This window comes from Pestalotiopsis fici (assembly GCF_000516985.1).
Source record: "Pestalotiopsis fici W106-1 unplaced genomic scaffold PFICI_Scf_5, whole genome shotgun sequence".
NCBI classification, from domain to species: domain Eukaryota; kingdom Fungi; phylum Ascomycota; class Sordariomycetes; order Amphisphaeriales; family Sporocadaceae; genus Pestalotiopsis; species Pestalotiopsis fici.
The window spans coordinates 3,356,568-3,374,100 of NW_006917095.1; the positions used below are offsets into that span (position 1 = coordinate 3,356,568).

At 47.9% G+C, this 17,533-nt stretch overlaps 6 protein-coding genes across 6 annotated transcripts; 3 read left to right on the plus strand and 3 right to left on the minus strand.

Moving 5' to 3' along the window:
- Nucleotides 1-66: 66 nt before the first annotated feature.
- PFICI_08321 (uncharacterized protein) lies at nucleotides 67-1,152 on the minus strand (the record flags this gene model as incomplete). The annotated part of the gene is made up of 1 exon (XM_007836902.1): nucleotides 67-1,152. One exon carries the CDS (start codon nucleotides 1,150-1,152, stop codon nucleotides 67-69), a length of 1,086 nt encoding a protein of 361 aa, XP_007835093.1.
- Nucleotides 1,153-2,667: 1,515 nt separating this feature from the next.
- Nucleotides 2,668-4,867, minus strand: PFICI_08322 (uncharacterized protein; the record flags this gene model as incomplete). Its single annotated transcript, XM_007836903.1, has 3 exons — nucleotides 2,668-3,963; nucleotides 4,114-4,505; nucleotides 4,594-4,867. The coding sequence occupies 3 exons, from the start codon at nucleotides 4,865-4,867 to the stop codon at nucleotides 2,668-2,670; spliced, it is 1,962 nt and encodes a 653-aa protein (XP_007835094.1).
- A 1,766-nt stretch (nucleotides 4,868-6,633) lies between these two features.
- On the plus strand, nucleotides 6,634-8,035 carry PFICI_08323 (Trimethyllysine dioxygenase; the record flags this gene model as incomplete). Its single annotated transcript, XM_007836904.1, has 7 exons — nucleotides 6,634-6,660; nucleotides 6,713-6,773; nucleotides 6,828-6,915; nucleotides 6,963-7,080; nucleotides 7,147-7,762; nucleotides 7,832-7,903; nucleotides 7,956-8,035. The coding sequence occupies 7 exons, from the start codon at nucleotides 6,634-6,636 to the stop codon at nucleotides 8,033-8,035; spliced, it is 1,062 nt and encodes a 353-aa protein (XP_007835095.1).
- A 2,066-nt stretch (nucleotides 8,036-10,101) lies between these two features.
- On the plus strand, nucleotides 10,102-11,963 carry PFICI_08324 (Serine/threonine-protein phosphatase 2B catalytic subunit; the record flags this gene model as incomplete). The annotated part of the gene is made up of 2 exons (XM_007836905.1): nucleotides 10,102-10,273; nucleotides 10,456-11,963. The coding sequence occupies 2 exons, from the start codon at nucleotides 10,102-10,104 to the stop codon at nucleotides 11,961-11,963; spliced, it is 1,680 nt and encodes a 559-aa protein (XP_007835096.1).
- Nucleotides 11,964-12,704: 741 nt separating this feature from the next.
- Nucleotides 12,705-13,941, minus strand: PFICI_08325 (uncharacterized protein; the record flags this gene model as incomplete). Its single annotated transcript, XM_007836906.1, has 5 exons — nucleotides 12,705-12,732; nucleotides 12,780-13,104; nucleotides 13,152-13,340; nucleotides 13,408-13,676; nucleotides 13,754-13,941. The coding sequence occupies 5 exons, from the start codon at nucleotides 13,939-13,941 to the stop codon at nucleotides 12,705-12,707; spliced, it is 999 nt and encodes a 332-aa protein (XP_007835097.1).
- A 1,928-nt stretch (nucleotides 13,942-15,869) lies between these two features.
- Nucleotides 15,870-17,161, plus strand: PFICI_08326 (uncharacterized protein; the record flags this gene model as incomplete). Its single annotated transcript, XM_007836907.1, has 4 exons — nucleotides 15,870-16,673; nucleotides 16,725-16,863; nucleotides 16,915-17,004; nucleotides 17,058-17,161. The coding sequence occupies 4 exons, from the start codon at nucleotides 15,870-15,872 to the stop codon at nucleotides 17,159-17,161; spliced, it is 1,137 nt and encodes a 378-aa protein (XP_007835098.1).
- Nucleotides 17,162-17,533: the final 372 nt, after the last annotated feature.

Below are 17,533 nucleotides of genomic sequence, written 5' to 3' on the forward strand. Positions count from 1 at the left end.
AGAAGAATGTATTGTCTAAAAGTCATGACATCGTAACATCGTATAACATAAGCCCTTTATAACAAGTCACCGTAGACTCCATCTATCCTGCGATTTCCCAGGCCTGGTGCCCTCAAATCGTTGACGCGTGGTCTTAGCGCGGATCGGAGGGGGAAGTGCAAGTATGTCGGGCCCAGAATCGAATGACATTAAGCGCGGCGGCGGTGTGGCCGGCAGTTCGGCGTATTCAATGATGGGTTCTGGAATTTTCGTTCGTGGCGACACTTTGCTCATCTTGTCGTCCGCTCTGGCGTAGTAGCTCTGTCCCCGCCAGGTGCGAAACTTGGTCAGGGTCGGATCATGCTGGCGACGTTCTCGAGGACGAGGCGATTCCATGTATGGTTTTTCAAAGATCATCGTGTTTTTCATTGAGTCTTGTCGTTTCTTGTTCCTCCCACGCCGTGTGTAGCAAAACAGTATACAGACAAGGATAATCATGACAAGAGCGGCAGTAATAGTGCAGCCAATAATCAAGCCAGTCCTTGTTCCTTGTGACATGTCTTCATTTGGACTCGCGGATACCTGATCATCCCCTATAGTTGTTTGCGGTAGAACTGATTCTGCGGTCGATGTCTTGGTATGCGATGCTTTGTGGGTCGATGATGATGACGACTCTGTTGTGACTGGATCCTCCAGAGCTGCCGTAGTTGTTGTTGCCGTCAAATTGTCGGATTCTGATGTGCCGTTTTTATCTTCAAGCTCACAGTTGCTGTCCGAGTTACATCTGTAGCCAAAGGGGCAACAGCCGTCACCACAGGTTGGGAGCGCATCTCCAAGTCTCGTCGTGTAGACACCAGAGTCGGGAAATGCGGTCACATTCTGCAGCCGGATATTGCAGAGGATGGGTTCAATTAAATCGCAGCTTTCGCCTTCGGGGCAGCACACGACGGTAGTGTTTGACGAGAGGATCATGCACGTATCTGCAGACGAACAGCAAAAGTTGGCAGGAGCATTACTGCCGCAGGACACGTAGCCATCGAGTTGACATGTATCTGATGAGGAGTCCACTGATGAAGAAAGTAAAGAGTACCGTGACTGTGGCACAATACTACAAAATGTGGTTGGCAAGTAGAAAAGGCACGCCAGGAGCATAAAGACTGCTGCCAGAGCCATGGTGAGAAGAGAATATGAGCGTCAAGCTTGAAAGAAAGATTCAAGCAAAAAAGAAAGTCCATGGTTCTCATAGAGACAACATATCATAAATACCGACCGGCACGGGAGGCGGAATCTGCCTGGTGACTGGCTCGGGCCGTGTTTGTTATTCACTTACACGTCGTTGTCTGTGGATATTTCCCCACAACCGGGGCCTGTGCTGGCGGTTCATCGACTAGTGATCCAATAGAGATGGGATATTTGCCGCGATGACAACCAACGCCACGTTTTTCTATGCAGGAGTAAGACCATGTAAAACGTGGGATCAAGCCAGCCTCGCCCTGGCAAGGCAGTTCCAAGTGGCTGGGTGACTGAAAGTCTGAGTGCTGTTGGGCAGATTTTGGTCCAAAATACCATGTGGCCCGCGTTGTGGCCTGGGAGAGGAGACATGACGTTCCGAGATGCTGCAACAGTGTCTCCGACTCATGTAGGTCAACAACAGAGCCTCATGCTGGTTGACCATTAAAGGACCTGCTGTTATCAAGTTGTAGCGAACAGTGTACTGAGCCTTCCAAAAGCGTCCAGAGTCTTGTGTTTTAGAGGCAGTTGTACTCATCCTCAATCAAGGGCAAGTCTACATGAGTGAATGACGCACGATAATAGATCGTCTGCTTCAGGAATGAAGTTCATTGTTGATTCACTGTTTGAATTTTATGATGAGTTGGCATGCATGAACCTAGAATTTAGTTTAGTGATGATCCCTTGCGTTGGTGGTGACCCGACAGACTGGGACGGCGACTAATCACACATTTGGAGTGGTCGGTTGGTTGGAAGGATCAAACTACACTAAGCAACGACCAATGAGTTACAGTTGGCTTTTAGCAGGGGGGGTTTATCATGGCAACATTATGTGATTTAGTTCTGTATCAATCACAAAGCGTTACTTCAGTCAGATTGTTGTCATGTTCTTTTTTTAAGAGTAATGCTAACAGGGCATTACCCCCACGGTGATCGGGGCATTAGTCCAAGTATATTTCAACACACAACCATCAATATCTAATTCTATTTGGCCCAGATTTGGCATACGGAATTTTTTCGCAGTAATTTTTATTTTTTATTTATTTATTTTGGTATTCGCAAGTTTTTGTATAATTTTGGATTGGTTTGGGTAGAAGACGTATGCCGAGGTATTGCTATAAGGTAGAAATTGATACTACAGTTTGATACCGTAGCCCGATTCCGTATAATTCACTTTTTTTAAGAAAAAAAAATATATTATAATCTTTTTTAAGCTAATAAATTATAAAAAGCAATTTCTTTCCATTTATTCTTTTTAAATAGTAAGCTTACGTAAATATTTGAAAATATACTTGGCCTAATGCCCTGATAGCTTGGGAGATAATGCCTTGTCAGCATTACTCTTTTTTAAACGGCTTATAGGTTACGACGGATCAGGGTGCGGCGCATAGTGCAGGCAGATAATTTCAAGTGATATTGTTGTTTCTGGTTGGGTATAATATCGCGGTGACCGATGTCCTAAACTATCGTAAACTCACGGCAGACCATCTCCCGTTGCATAACCTTATGAAATGTATCGATTTTGTCTTTTCCCTCAATGCGCACACGCTGACTGATAAGACCAAGTCTCTGGAAACGGTCTGGATCCATCTCGTCGCGACCCAACACAAGAATTTGTAAACGTATTTCAGAGCCGTCACTCACAAAGTGTAATGGTAGAATCCAGACATTTGTCGTTTGATTTTCAAGAGTTTGCAGATCGTCTTGTGCTTGGATACTCTCCCCGAAAGCAAGTCTTCTGGCTGATATTTCCCGTGTGCCGTCACGAAGCAAGACACTTGTTTTTACCAGTGGCGTGTCTTGGTATACCCCCCCTTGCAACGATAGCTTATAGAATTGCGACCATACCCCGTTGAATGTCTCTGACGTTGCTTGAAGTATTTCGCCTGTCGTATTGAGTTTCAGAGTCGCCATCGCTGATGGCCCTCGTAGGACAACCAGACCATCGGAGACGGGCCCAAATATGTTGGTTGTTGCAGGACTTGTACCAGCTTGAACAACCACGGCGCATGGCTCAGAATCATCATTTAGACTACCAAAGTAATCATAGTACTGAGACGTTCCGCCAACAGAAGTCCAACTCCAAGACGGACAGTACTGCTGTTGTGAAGCAGACCTGCGTTTATTGTACCAAGAAAGTCCTCGGAGCAGATCCTCCTTCCATAGTCCAGCGAGATAAGTTAAATTCGCCTTGAAATGAAACGCTTGTGCAATAGCCGATAGCGCTACAAGAATATCGCACTGATACGTCAATTTTCGACAGCTGTACATGAAAACGATGGTTCGTCGCCAGTAGGTTCCCAGACTTCGAGGATCGGTTATAGAAGTAAACAATGTTGTTAATTTCATTCGCATGTACGCTTCCACATGCTGCGAAGAGTGACTGCCAAACTCTGAATGTATGGCCTCTGTGCAACACCACATCATTTCGAGATTTCCAAATGATAGATATCGCTTCGCCACTGCTTCTTCCTGATACGCCCAAGCGCGATCGTCCAGAGGGCCGCGATGCGAGCGTAATATCTCCAGCCGCAACTGTACGGAGCGTTCAATACGTCTGCTCCGTCCCCTTCTCCGCAACTTGATACAAGTCTCAGTAATGCCTGGTAAGTGATCAAGAGCAGAGTTGTCCTTAGTTCTCCGCAGGAATCCATCTTCAGACGATCTAGAAGAAGAAGCCGCAAGCACAAGAGCGGCATTGCCATAGACAGAAGCCATGAAACTGGACTGCTGTTTCCAATCCAAATCGCTATCCTGGTTCGCAAAGATATGTGAGTATTTGATTTATGCTGACTGCATAATAAGAACTTGAGATTTGATGCGTCGATCAGAGAGCAGAAAATCCTGCCTTTCAAACATCCAAAGATCCTTCTACTACACGATGTGAAAACACTGATGACGTACCTGTATAATACACAACGAGTCTATCCATATATACTCATAACCAAGTCTTTGTGATGTTTTCACGGCTTCTCTAAAGGTCCGAGGGAGATTTGTTTCGGATATTCCTTGTTGGAATGCCTGTAGGTTATTTTCCAACAGTTTGATCGGCTTGGTGGGTCCCCAACAATGGCTGAGGGCAACGTATGGTTCTGTTGTTTGGATGTCAAGCTCCAATTTGACCATGCCGTCTGAGATCTTTAATAATCGACTCGGCATGAAGCCATCGGTTGCTCTTGTGCAGGAAGTGTGTCTCTTCTTGCAGTCTTCCAGCCACCATTGGATCAAATTTATCGCTGCTGGTGATGACCTATCCGTCAATTTGGCACTTTGTGCTTCAAGGAGCCAGGTTTTCTCTACGTAAGCACAAGGTCAACGGAACGCCACACGAGTTACAAATCATTCATGAAGGTACCGGAACAAAACTACCTAGAAATTTCTTACTTTCGGGACAGGCCGTAATCGTGTATGTGGTATTTTCGCCCTTCTTGATAGGTGTAAAGTAACCGATTGTCAAGACAAAACGATCAAACTTTCTGCCCCACCATACACTGATGTTTGTATCAATCTTGTCGCCATGCTCGTTGAATGTGGGCATATCTATGGATTTCAGTCGGTGCTGAGTACTCGCATGCTGAATCACGAGCGTCACAAGGTTACAGAAGTCGCAGCCAGCAGCTTGGCCGGATTTCCAACTTGCTTTAGGGTGATCGTGCATCTTGATCGTTGTAGGATCTAGACATGGCCACTCAGCTGAAAGGCTACCACCACAGGTTGGACAAGTGTTGAATGATCTGTGTCCGCGTCTCTCCATGAGCAGAGTCCATCTCACATGAGCAGAACGAAAACAATCCATGGCGACTTTCATAATGTAACGATGAAGACAAATACAACATTCAACAGATGCCCGGCAGTCGTGCTAGGTGGCCCAGTATATAAATCACTGGCGAGGCTGTAAGCAGTGAGTACTACCCCGCAGCACCCCATACACTTTGGTCAGATTACAGGTTGAAAACGCTGGCCAGATTGAGTGATGCTTGACTGGTCAATCAAACTGGAAAAACCCCCCAGCGCCCCAAGACGCAGCGACAAGTGTCATGAAGTGCTCTTTCTTCGCAATAGTATTTGAGGCTTCTAGCAACAATGGTGATTGGTCGGCACCATGGAGGTTTCGGCTCCCAATACAGACACGGGGCCCCGTCGATTTAATATCGACGGACCCGTCGATATTATATAAGCGTTATTTTACAGCGCTTTACAGCGTTCTGCCACTTTTTACAGCGCTTTATAGCGTTATATATAGCAGCGATAGGAATTTATGCCTTTATTATAGGCTTTGGCGTTTCCTTTTTAATGGCCACAAATAATAATTATAAAATAATTATAATGCGAAAAAGAAAAAAATTATAATACGAAGATAATTATAATGCAAAGATAATTGTAATGCGAAAATAATTGCAATGCGAAAATGGTTTAAATTACTTTTATTTTTAATACTAATGCCAGCGCGCAGGGCATGCTTACATAATATCGACGGGGCCCCTTGTCTGTATTGGGAGCCGGAGGTTTCTTAAAGCTCAACATGACAACTGCTATTTTTCTACTTGGTCAATTGCAATCAACCAAGCTCAATCTCAGTGCGTCTTGCCAAGTCTTCAATGCTCCAGATGTACTGATGATATGAATACGGTTACCTAGATAGATTCGGGTCTCGATGCTTTGAGTTACAATTATTCAAGTGTACCTACTCTGTAGTGATTGCCGCTGTGGCGCGTGGATCAAACTGCGCCACAGCCACCAAATGGATTAAGTCGCTTCTTTGTTTGCAGTCAACTCTCGCTTGTACCTCGGTTGCTGTAATCTGTAATTCTGTCCGCTCAAGCGTGACTTATGATCGTATGTTACTCCCACCAAGCCGGACTATTTTGCTGATCGTACTTTTTTTGCCCGCTTCTGCGGTAAGCGGACTGGCTAAATCTGAAGATATTGATTGCTTCAAAGCTGATACGATCCGATTCGTCACCGTGGTCGCACAGCAGCCTGCCAACAAACACGCGAGATGATACCACGTGTGGCGCACGGAGTGCCCCTCCTAAGGTGAGTTGAGGCTATACTCGGCCCCCAGCCAAATTACCACCACACAAACTTACAAGACAAAAATCTAGGCATGGCATCAGAACAGTGAGAGCTGGTCATAATGTTATCAGGCAATTGTCCGGGCGAAGCAAGACACCATTGCGCAGTGTCATTGCAAGCGATCGAGGTCTCAACTTTGCTATTAAAGGTGTTGCAAATGATTTAAAGCGGACGTCCTTGTGAGTATCGTCTGCAGCAGTGATTATCTTGCATGCTACATATACTGACATACTTGATAGGCCCAATATATGGCTACGGTAGGCACGAATTGCCCGAGAGAAAGAACACGACCGTTGACCCATCGCCAGGGATAACTGCCGGTGCCAGTCTTGCGTCAATCAGGACACGATGCAAAGGGGCTTCAACACATTCGATGTAAGACTTATCTTGATGCTCGCATCCTATGCCAGTGCTAATACCTCATCAGATCCCACGAGATGTTCATGCACTGAGTGTTGAGAGCAAGGAGGGAGGTGTTAAAGTCCGCTGTATGTAAAGTCCTCTGGATAATCTTTATCTGGCAGCCAGTAACAGTACTGTAGGGTCCGATGATGCGCATGAGAGTTTTTATCCTTGGGATTTCATCGACTACTATCTTGAAGAAGATCAGCCTATTCCCGAGGAAGTAACGTGAGTCGTCCCATCGCATCTATGATTTTCTCTGCTGACCCTCCAAGGATCAACACCTTTACCTCCAAAGGCAATGCTCTGGCCGAAAAGTGGCCCCCATCAGTCAGCAGCAAAGACATCGAGAAGGATGAGACCAAGGCAATTGGCACCTTGACAAACTACATCGTCAGCAACTACTAAGCGCATCCTTTCCAGGATTTGCACTGCGAACGGTGCTGATGAGTCTTGCAGAGAAAATTCGGATTTGGCTTCATTACCGAGGTGCCATATGATACCGCCGAGCCCAGCCAAAAGCTTCTAGAAAAGATTGCATTCATAAGACAAACTCACTACGGCGGCTTCTATGACTTTGTGCCAGATCTGGCACTAGCCGACACAGCCTACACCAACATTGCCCTGGCAGCGCATACAGACAATACTTACTTTTCCGACCCAGCTGGACTACAGGCCTTTCACCTACTATCCCACGTTGACAAGTCTGCCGAAAACGGCCAGGCCTCTCTAGGCGGACAATCGCTACTGGTGGATGGGTTTTGGGCGGCCGCCTTGCTCAAGGACGAGGACCCCAAGGCCTGGAATGTCCTGAGCCGGGTCAAGCTGCCGTGGCATGCCAGCGGAAACGAGGGCATCACAATCTCCCCTGACAAGCTCTACCCCGTTCTCGAGGTGGATGAGACGACTGGAGAGCTGCAACGAGTTCGATGGAACAATGATGATCGAGGTGTCGTGCCATTCCACAACGAATACTCTCCTGAAGAGTGGTACGATGCTGCTAGGAAATGGGAGGCTATACTGAAGCGCGAATCTGTTGAGTACTGGTTTCAGTTGACACCAGGCAATCTTTTGGGTGAGCTCGGGCCTGAGCCGTGAATGTTCGATAACGGCGTTGCATTATTGACTAACAAACATTTTGTAGTCTTTGACAATTGGAGAGTCCTCCACGGCCGAAGCGCCTTTACTGGCATCAGACGGATCTGTGGTGGTTACAGTAAGCAGTATATTCGCAGAGAGGAGACATGAGAAAGCTAATGGTGCCGCAGTCAACCGGGATGATTACATCTCGCGCTGGAGAAACACAAACTTCCCCCGGGAGGAGATTATGCGCAGGGTTGTCGGTTAGCCAGCGTTGGACCCCTTCAAAGAGAAAAATTTAAGTTGCAGCAGTGGAACCATTGTTTGCCATGCCTCTCAGGTGACAGAATGCAGTTTCAATACAGCCTGGTGTATTCGACTCCAGTTCTCGGCGGGAGGATGGTCGCAGAGCAGTCCATTGCAACCTCAATTGGCTAGATGCGACTTGTGAATGGCAGCCAACAGAGGTACACACAAGCCGGCTATACATGGCTGACAACTTTTGGTAGTAGCGAAATCATGGGAGAAATGGTACTTCATATACAAGCCCCCTCTATGCCTGAATAAAGATTGGAAATTCGACTGAGATAGATTTGCTATGGAAAAAAGAAAAGATTCGGTCACGTTGACCGAGATGTTGACATGTTATACGGTCGTGGCTTTGTTTGGATACCTCTCTTTGAGCACGCGGGTTTGGCGTGTTGGCTGATTTTAAAACTGCATGCTACAAGGACATGAGGTCGGAGTTGGAGTCGCAGTATATAGCGCGTACCTACGGAGGTATTGGTTTGTGTCACGCGATGCACGGAACTGCAGCTAACTAGAATTGAGCTGACTGGACAAAATGCTCATTGCGCCTGTGAGGGAAGTCTGTCAAGTATCGCTTCTGCAGGGCACCTCAGAGGACGTCGAAATGTTGCCAATCAGGTTGGAGATGGCAAAGGCGTATTAGCACGAGTCGATCCTGATGTCAGGACTCTAACAAGAGGCGGCGGCTCACGGCACGGAGGCATTGCCAAGCCGATACGTGGGCTTGGGTGATTCCAAGCAATTGACTGTTGTGTGGTGTGCCGAGAATTGCTCTGGTTCGTCACAAAGTCCTACTTGCGCCTAATTATTCTCGGTGAGCATCCCCATGGTCTCTGGCAGCCTGGTGCTCAATACATGTGGCTGCCTCCTGCTTTTTGTTGTGAAACTGCTCCCAAGCTCCCATCCTAGACCAGGCGACGTCGATATTGTGTAATGGGAATCAAGGGAGAGCGGCGAGTTTTGTGAGTGTAAGCGAATGGTGGGGTTCAAGTGCTCAAGGCCCGAATGAAAACCCCCAGATTACCTGCCTTCTTTCCCTTATCGGGAATTGTTCTGTGGAAATTCGGTGCTAAATAATAACCCCAGACCAGTCCAATGATGAGGAATTCGTATATTTTTGGGTACATTACACATGGGTATCGATGGCAGTACATGGCTCGTATATTTTAGTGTGCTATTGATGTACTACTTATTGCACACAATAGGGGATGATGGAGAGAGAAAAAAACAAACCCAGGGTGAGGGAATCAATTTCAGCCAGATCAAAAACACTCGAGAAATTGGGTTTTGACAAGCTGCACCTAATAGTCCCTTATCGGAGGAAACCTCTTGCCTGGGCGGCGACGTAACAAAAGTGGTTGGCATGCTTCTAATAGCCTTGTCCCTTTTATTGGCGGCAGGGTCCAAAATGTGCCTTGCCTCGTCGCTTGTGTCATCAGTCAGACAAGGCATACTTCTGCCATGTCCTTGCGTACTGTCAGTGTCTGTTCGAGATATGTTTAGAGGTCTCAATATGTAGTTCATGGGCTTGATAATCAAGATAACTTGACATGTAAACCATTACGAAGCTTTGTCCCTTTCACCGCTGGCATTATCCGAACTTTGGTGCCGCCGACGCTCTCAATACAATTCTCACTCCCACTCCCACTCCCCTCCCTGTTCCCGCTCCCGATCTGTGGGCAGACCCTTTTTTGGAGTAACATACCTCCAATTGCCCGCCATTCTAGTCGCCCAACCCACTCGCTCCCCTTCAGCTCTGGGCCCCCCATCCAGTACCACCACTACTACTACTAGTACTACTTACTCCCAAACCCTCCCATTCCTTTTGCTACCCATTCCTTCATCACGCTCACCAACTGAGCTAACCTACGAAAACCTCACCTCGAGATCTAATCAGATCCCTCTCCAGCTGCAACCGCCTCTCTGCTCCGTAATCGCCTCTTTGTCGCCAGCGCTCACCCGTCTTGAACCCCCCCGCCCCTCCTCCTGCAACCCCCCCGGCGCGGTCCCTCACGAGGCTTCGAAATGGAGGAAGACGGCCAGCCGCCCTCCATCGTGGAGGAGCAGCAGCGCAACATGCAGGTTGACAATGCCATTCGCGCCATTCGAGAGAAGAAGCCCGTCCCCGAAATCGACTTCACCATCCACTCCATGGAAGATGGCAGTCAGGTCAACACACAGGAGCGAGTCTGCAAAGGTATCTGTCTATTGCCCATCCCGCCCGATTTCCCCCCTCCCCCCCTTTGTCCTACCTACGACATAGACACATGCTACCCCGCCGCGGCTTCAGCCTCTTGTCGCATCACCACCTTGCCCTATCACACAAACACAGTGCACACTCGCCTGCCCATTGCAATGACTGACTTTGCGACCATGCAGATGTACAGGCACCCGCAACCTTTACCCCTAGCGACGAGCAATTCTTTGAAGATGAAACCCACACAAAGCCCAACATCACTTTCCTCAAGCAACACTTCTACCGCGAAGGTCGCCTGACCGAGGAGCAGGCGCTGTGGATCATCAAGAAGGGTACCGAGCTACTTCGCGAGGAACCCAACCTGCTGGAGATGGATGCCCCCATCACCGTCTGTGGTGACGTTCACGGCCAGTACTATGATCTCATGAAGCTGTTCGAAGTTGGTGGCGACCCGGCAGAGACAAGGTATCTCTTCCTGGGCGACTACGTCGACCGTGGTTATTTCAGTATCGAGTGTGTCCTGTACTTGTGGTGCCTCAAGATTCACTACCCAAAGACGCTCTGGTTGCTGCGAGGTAACCACGAATGCCGGCATTTGACCGACTACTTCACGTTCAAGCTCGAATGCAAGCACAAGTACTCAGAGAACGTGTACGAGGCCTGCATGGAATCCTTCTGCTGCCTGCCTCTGGCTGCTGTCATGAACAAGCAGTTCTTGTGTATCCACGGAGGATTGAGTCCCGAGCTGCACACACTCGACGATATTAGAAACATTGACCGCTTCCGCGAGCCCCCTACACAGGGGCTAATGTGCGATATCCTCTGGGCTGATCCCCTCGAGGACTTTGGCCAGGAGAAGTCGAGCGAGTTCTTCATGCACAACCACGTACGAGGATGCTCCTACTTCTTCTCCTACCCTGCAGCATGTGCCTTTTTGGAAAAGAACAACCTTTTATCGGTCATTCGGGCGCACGAGGCACAGGATGCCGGATACCGAATGTATCGTAAGACGCGCACTACTGGTTTCCCAAGCGTCATGACCATCTTCTCCGCACCCAACTATCTGGATGTCTATAACAACAAGGCAGCCGTGTTGAAGTACGAGAACAATGTTATGAACATTCGCCAGTTTAACTGCACGCCTCACCCGTACTGGCTACCAAACTTCATGGATGTCTTTACTTGGTCCTTGCCCTTTGTCGGAGAGAAGATCACAGACATGTTGATCGCTATCCTGCACACTTGCTCGGAAGAGGAACTCAAGGAGGAGACGCCACTCACCAACTCGCCGGGACCTGCGTCGCCGCCACTGAATGATCCACTGAACGACCCAGAGTCCATCGAGTACAAGAGACGGGCGATCAAGAACAAAATTCTTGCCATTGGCAGACTGTCGCGTGTATTCCAGGTGCTCCGTGAGGAGTCGGAGAAGGTTACAGAACTCAAGACTGTGTCTGGCGGAAGGTTGCCTGCCGGAACCCTTATGCTGGGTGCCGAGGGAATTAAGAACGCAATTAGCAGTTTCGAGGATGCCAGAAAAGTTGATCTGCAAAACGAACGACTTCCGCCAACACATGAGGAGGTCCAAAAGGCTGCAACCGAACAACACGAAGCTGCCATGGAGAGGGCTAAGCGTGAAGCTGATAACGACAAGAAGCTGCAGTCACTCTCGCGGAGACTAAGCACGTAAGTGATATGAATCAAAGCTTTGAATTGGTCAAGATGCTGACTCTCAATCCAAGTGATCGCAAGCGATAAATATGCGTATGTCGCAAAGGTGATTCGCGGAACTCTAGCCAGCCACGGCTGGCTGAAGAAGATTTCCCAATTTGAGAGCGGTTACCAATTTGTATCCGGAAGATATTCCCTGGAGATGCGCGAGCATTCTTGGAGGGCATGATTGGAAAATAAGGCGTCATGGCGGCCGGTAACTGCAGAAGGACATGCTGTTGTTATTCATGAGGTGTGGAAGGAGGTACAGCGCTCAATCCAAATTGAGGCATCGAAATAGGATTTAAATTCACGGCTTCCATATGCTAAAGAGCAATTGGTTTGGTTCATGGTACAGCTGATAGACGGGACAGGAGGTCAAGAAATAAGCACTGATCTCGTTCTGAAATATATGCTCTTTGGTTCCGTCAAGTTTGCGATTCTTGCTGCACTACAGTTTCTTGGTAGCTGATGTTTTCTTTTCCCCATATTCGAAAACAAGTAAGGTCAATATACACAAGTGGCCGCATTGGTCAGGAACTCGACATACGAGCAAGAAGGACCTCTCGTCATTGATTCAAGATGTAAATAGGCCAACATGGTATTCCGAACTATGCACAGTATAATACTTGCGCGTTTTGCCAATGATTTCAGCCTCGACAGTGAATTGACTTTACTCTTTGCCCAGACATTGTCTCATGCTACCTCGCGACACACAAACTTAGAATATGGCTAGAATATTTGGCGGGCTTTCTTATCAGTACTGGGCTCCTTGGTAATGGACTCTGTTACTTACCTGGCAACACCGCCTGGTACATTGCATGGCTCACTCGTGACAAAGAAACTCCATCGCTTTTCCTTTTGGCAGTGCGCAGCCAGTTTCTCAAGGTTGAAGAGCTCGCCAATCGGGCATCCCCAGCCGCCCAACAGGACTTCGTGGAGAAACCAGTCCTTTTTTGTCGGCCAGCACTCGAGCGCCGGTTGATCGCCGGCAACGGCAGAAAAGTTGTCCCAGATCCATCTCAGAATTTCCTCGCTCTGCTCCAAACCCACAAAGCGGTGGATTTCCTGATGGGCCTTGATCTCCTCTTGTGTCTTTTGTGCGTGCTGGGCCATGAAACCTGGAGATGTTGTGAGCCATGAACGATTGATATCAAAGTCAACATACCAGAACGGATGATGAGAATGTCACCAAAGCGTAGCTCTGTCCCTTGAGCCTCGAGACATGCCTTGAGATCAGTCAACGGAATATTGGTCGAATCGAAAGCATTGTATGCGCCAAGCTCGCTGTTTGCTTCTCTCCAGCTGTGCAGATCAACCAGGACACCTCGACCAACGACACCTTGCTCAGACCAAGCTGCCACATCTCTATTAGCCGAGAGCTCTCGCAAATCTTGGGAGCCATATAGCTGTGCAATACATACCCTGGATACCATTGACGGTACTCTTGCCCTTGTCGTCCGAGGCGTGAATCTGCTCCATGGTCACGCCATTGTAAAAGAGCCCTTCCTTTTGGTAGCCGAAATGGCGGAGACCGTCCCACTGCGTCGATATCTGCGAGTTGAACGTCCAGACGTCGTCGTTGCCCGTGAACGGCGCCTTGCCCAGGAGCTCCTTGTGGAATGCGCCCCGTCCAAAGAAGGCGGTGCCGCCCTGCGAGGCCTGGGCGTCGAGTGGCCAGTTGAGCGAGACTCTGGGTTGCGAAGCGTCAATATAAACTTTTCATGAAAACATGAGAATTACTCGATCAGCCCCGTGGGAGTAACCTACCGATGACCTGTCTGAATCTCCGACTTGGCGGCGGCGGCGACGCGTTCGTCGGTCAGTCGGTTCAGAAATCCCAACTCGTCTTTATCACCATAGAGGCCCCAGGCGGAACGACGAGGGTCCGTCTTTCCCAGCGGGAGGTCCTCAAACTCGGGGATGCCGTTCTTGTTGTACTTGATCTCGGCAGCCATGACGTCTTGGTTCTTGATCTTTGCTAACAATGGCATCAAGGATAAAAATGGTCGACGAGTTTCCAGTCAAAAATGGCGAGAATGAAGTTGAGTCCTGTTCGAGCAGGTTCATTTCCTTCCACAAACTTTGCTTTATAAGCCCCCGCATCAGTGTTGGGGATTATAAACTTCTTACGGTCATTATACCGAGGTCCCAGAATTATTGGCTGCTTCTCCATCTGCGAATAGCTCCAACTGTGACGTTATAAGGTCGTTCAATGCACGGTTTCCCCGCTCTTGATTGTGTATAAACAAATCCGACAAAATGCTACTGGCTGGATTAGTGCATGAATAGTCTTTGATTTTTTTGATTTTCTGCGTATATCCGAGAAAGCCTCATCGTGGTTGCAGTCTGTTCCAGTTTCTGCACAATTCCAAGTCCATCATGTATGTATGCGCCCTGAACTTGCAACCACGAAACATGTCAACATATTGACAATTCTGCAATTCAAAGAACACAACCGAGATTATCTACAACCTCACTGTATGCAAAAAAAGGTATGTCATGCAAGATAGAACCAAGGCTTGGTTCTTTTCGCGCGATACTAAAAGTCTGGTCTGACTTTGGATCACAATTGTGATCTGAAGTCGGAGATTGGGATTCCCAGGCGACCTATGGACCTCCATCGTTTATAGGATTCGAGAAATTTATATGAGAAACTAGGAAAAAAAAAAGGACATTTATGCCTGTAATGTAAGCGGGTTTGCGTCAGCGGTATTGGTGGTCTTCTTTATAGCACCATAAAGTAAGTGGCAAGGTATATTATTTACGTCGTAACTCAAATGATTCACTTACTATATGCTATTTCCTAAAAAGAAAAGTAAAAAAAAGAGTAAGTAAAGAAAGAGAGAAAAGTAGAAAGGGGAAGGAAAAAAAGGAAAATTGAGAGAGGGAGACAAAAAAATGGGTTGTAGAGGGAAGAAAAAGGGAGAAGGGGGTTTGTGTCTCACTCCTGGAACGTGGAATGGCCGCGGTCAGCTTGGATGTGCTATATTTCTATTCCTCTAATTGAGTTCAGAATACAAGGAGGGCTCGATGAATTAAGTCTCGAAGAACGGCCGTCTTCCTAAACTACAGAAACGCCAACATCTCAAAATTGCTTCGGAAAATCCAAAGGCTTCTCATTTTGATTCTTCTTGTTGAGCTCGCCATCCACATTGAGCTGTGCCACAAGCGCCGGCACTTTGGTGACAATTTTGTGAACTTTATGGCCCTCACAGTCACAACATGGTCTTTCGACAAGTTGTCCTATATGCCTATTATGTATTGGCTCGACAACTATGATACATAGGCGCCAGGTACTGTTTGGTGTTGGTTTCTTCGTGCAGACGCAAGCAGAGCAGAAAGGCGGCTTTCTGGAAATGTCTCCAGATGCAAAGGTTACATATTGGTTCATTTGAGTACAAATTTCTTTTTTTTTTTTTTTTGGAATTACGATCAAAGCTATAGTATCACATCGGATTCTCTTTAATTTCAAAAAGCTTGTCTCATAATGGCACTATTCGTAATATGATCATGACACGGTCCTGGTAGTGTCGTCCTACGTAATTCGCTGGCACGTTGTTCACGGCGATTTAGGAGGAGCCACCGGCGACCGCCGGATGGCATTCGTTCGGTTCCACCGATTTACGACGGCCTTGGATTTTCGCCAAAGGTTATACAATACCGGACCGCTATCGGGTCCATCCGCCATGAAGATACCTAAGTAATATAGTTGCTGAAAGCAGAAAAATAACAGGAACAACTCGAATAGTTCTACGCTCAATTCTACCATTTTACGGGTTCACGCAGACTTCTCTTCCTTGATTCTTCTCCAAAGCTGAAAAGTCAACATTCATGTTCATAGTGTTCACCATATCTAATCCCCGGTCATCAACATCTGCTCAACATGACCACCGCAAAGCTCGAGCTTCGAACAGCTCTCGGTCCAGTCTATCGCGATGTTCTTCTCACTCCTCCGCGAAATTGCACCCCTGATGAAATACCGGTCATTGATCTTGAGCATCTATGCGCCGCAGATATCGCCGAGAGGAGGGACGTGGCTCAAGCGATCAGATCGGCCGCCGTGAACACGGGGTTCTTCTACATCAAGAACCACGGCATCTCACAAGACGTCATCTCCAAAGCCAAACGACAGGGGCTCGACTTCATGAGACAGTCTCTGGAGCAAAAGGAGCTGATATCATCTAGAAAGTATAGCAAGTACTTCAACGGCTATTCCGGAGCAGCCACAACCAACATCTCGCCTAGCGAGAGCGTAGATATCAGAGAGAGCTTCTCTTTCCGATACTCGCCCGAACTGGATCCCGACCACCCGACGGCCATGTCAGAGATTCCGCCGGAAGTGCGGCCGTGGATCAGAGGCGAGGACTTTGTGTGGGAGGGCACGGCACACCTGCCCGACTTTAAGACGGACTGCGTGGCGTACTGGGCGAGCTGCCTGCAGCTCGCGAGGAAGCTAGTCAGGGCGTTTGCGCTCTCGCTGGACTTGGCCGAGGATTACTGGGACGACAAGGTCACGCACCCGGGCGCGGATTTTGTCTTCAACTATTATCGGCCACGCAGCGAGCAGGAAGTCAAGGGAGGGTTTGTCGGGCTTGGTAGTCATACCGACTTGCAGCTCTTCACTCTCCTGTGGCAGGATACTATTGGTGGCTTGCAAGTACTTACCAAGGAAGGGCAATGGATCAAGGTGCAAAAACTCGATTTGTTGAATGAGATTATATGACTGATAAATCGATAGGCTCCACCGATTGAAGGCACGATTGTTGTCAATATTGGAGACTACATGATGCGTCTGTCCAACGACACTTACAAGTCGACCGTCCATCGCGTGACGAATGAATCACCATTGGAACGTGTCTCGATGCCTTTCTTCTTCGGTAAGTGGGTCACGTAGGTTCAATCAATGCAAACTTAGCTGATATGAATAGGTCTGAATTTCAACTGCATTGAGAGTGTAATCCCAAGTTGCGTATCAGAAACGAATCCAGCAAAGTACGAACCGATATCTTGCGGGGACTGTAAGTGTGGTGACTAGATGACAGATTGAGGTTGCTGCTAATAATATTGATAGGGTGTCAGATGAGGTTCAAGATTGAAAGAGAGTCTTTTGACAAGAAACAAGCATCTGCACCTTCGTTGGCTCCAAGTGCAGTGGTTGTTCAGGCTCAGGCTTAGCCTTTTGTATTGGTTCTTAATCATGCTCCACTCTCAACTGCACCCTACGCTGCCGTAACCCTAGCCTCGCCCCTGGGTTTCGATCGTGTCTGTCCAGGTATTTGTCGCATCTGTTCGATAAATGTGATATGATTTCTCACGTGGAGTACACTTTTGGTGCCATATGTGAAGAATAAGTCCGCTGGCGCAAGTATGCACGTTTATCTGTGACATCCAGCAATACGTTGTCTGTGGAAGTGTCCTGATTGAAAACAATTCGCGGCCACAGCGTAAAGATCTGCCAGATTATGCAATTTTGTCGGAGTTGTGACGGACATGCTCTCCGGAAGGATTGGTTGACATTGAGCAGATATATTCGGGATAGCATAGCAG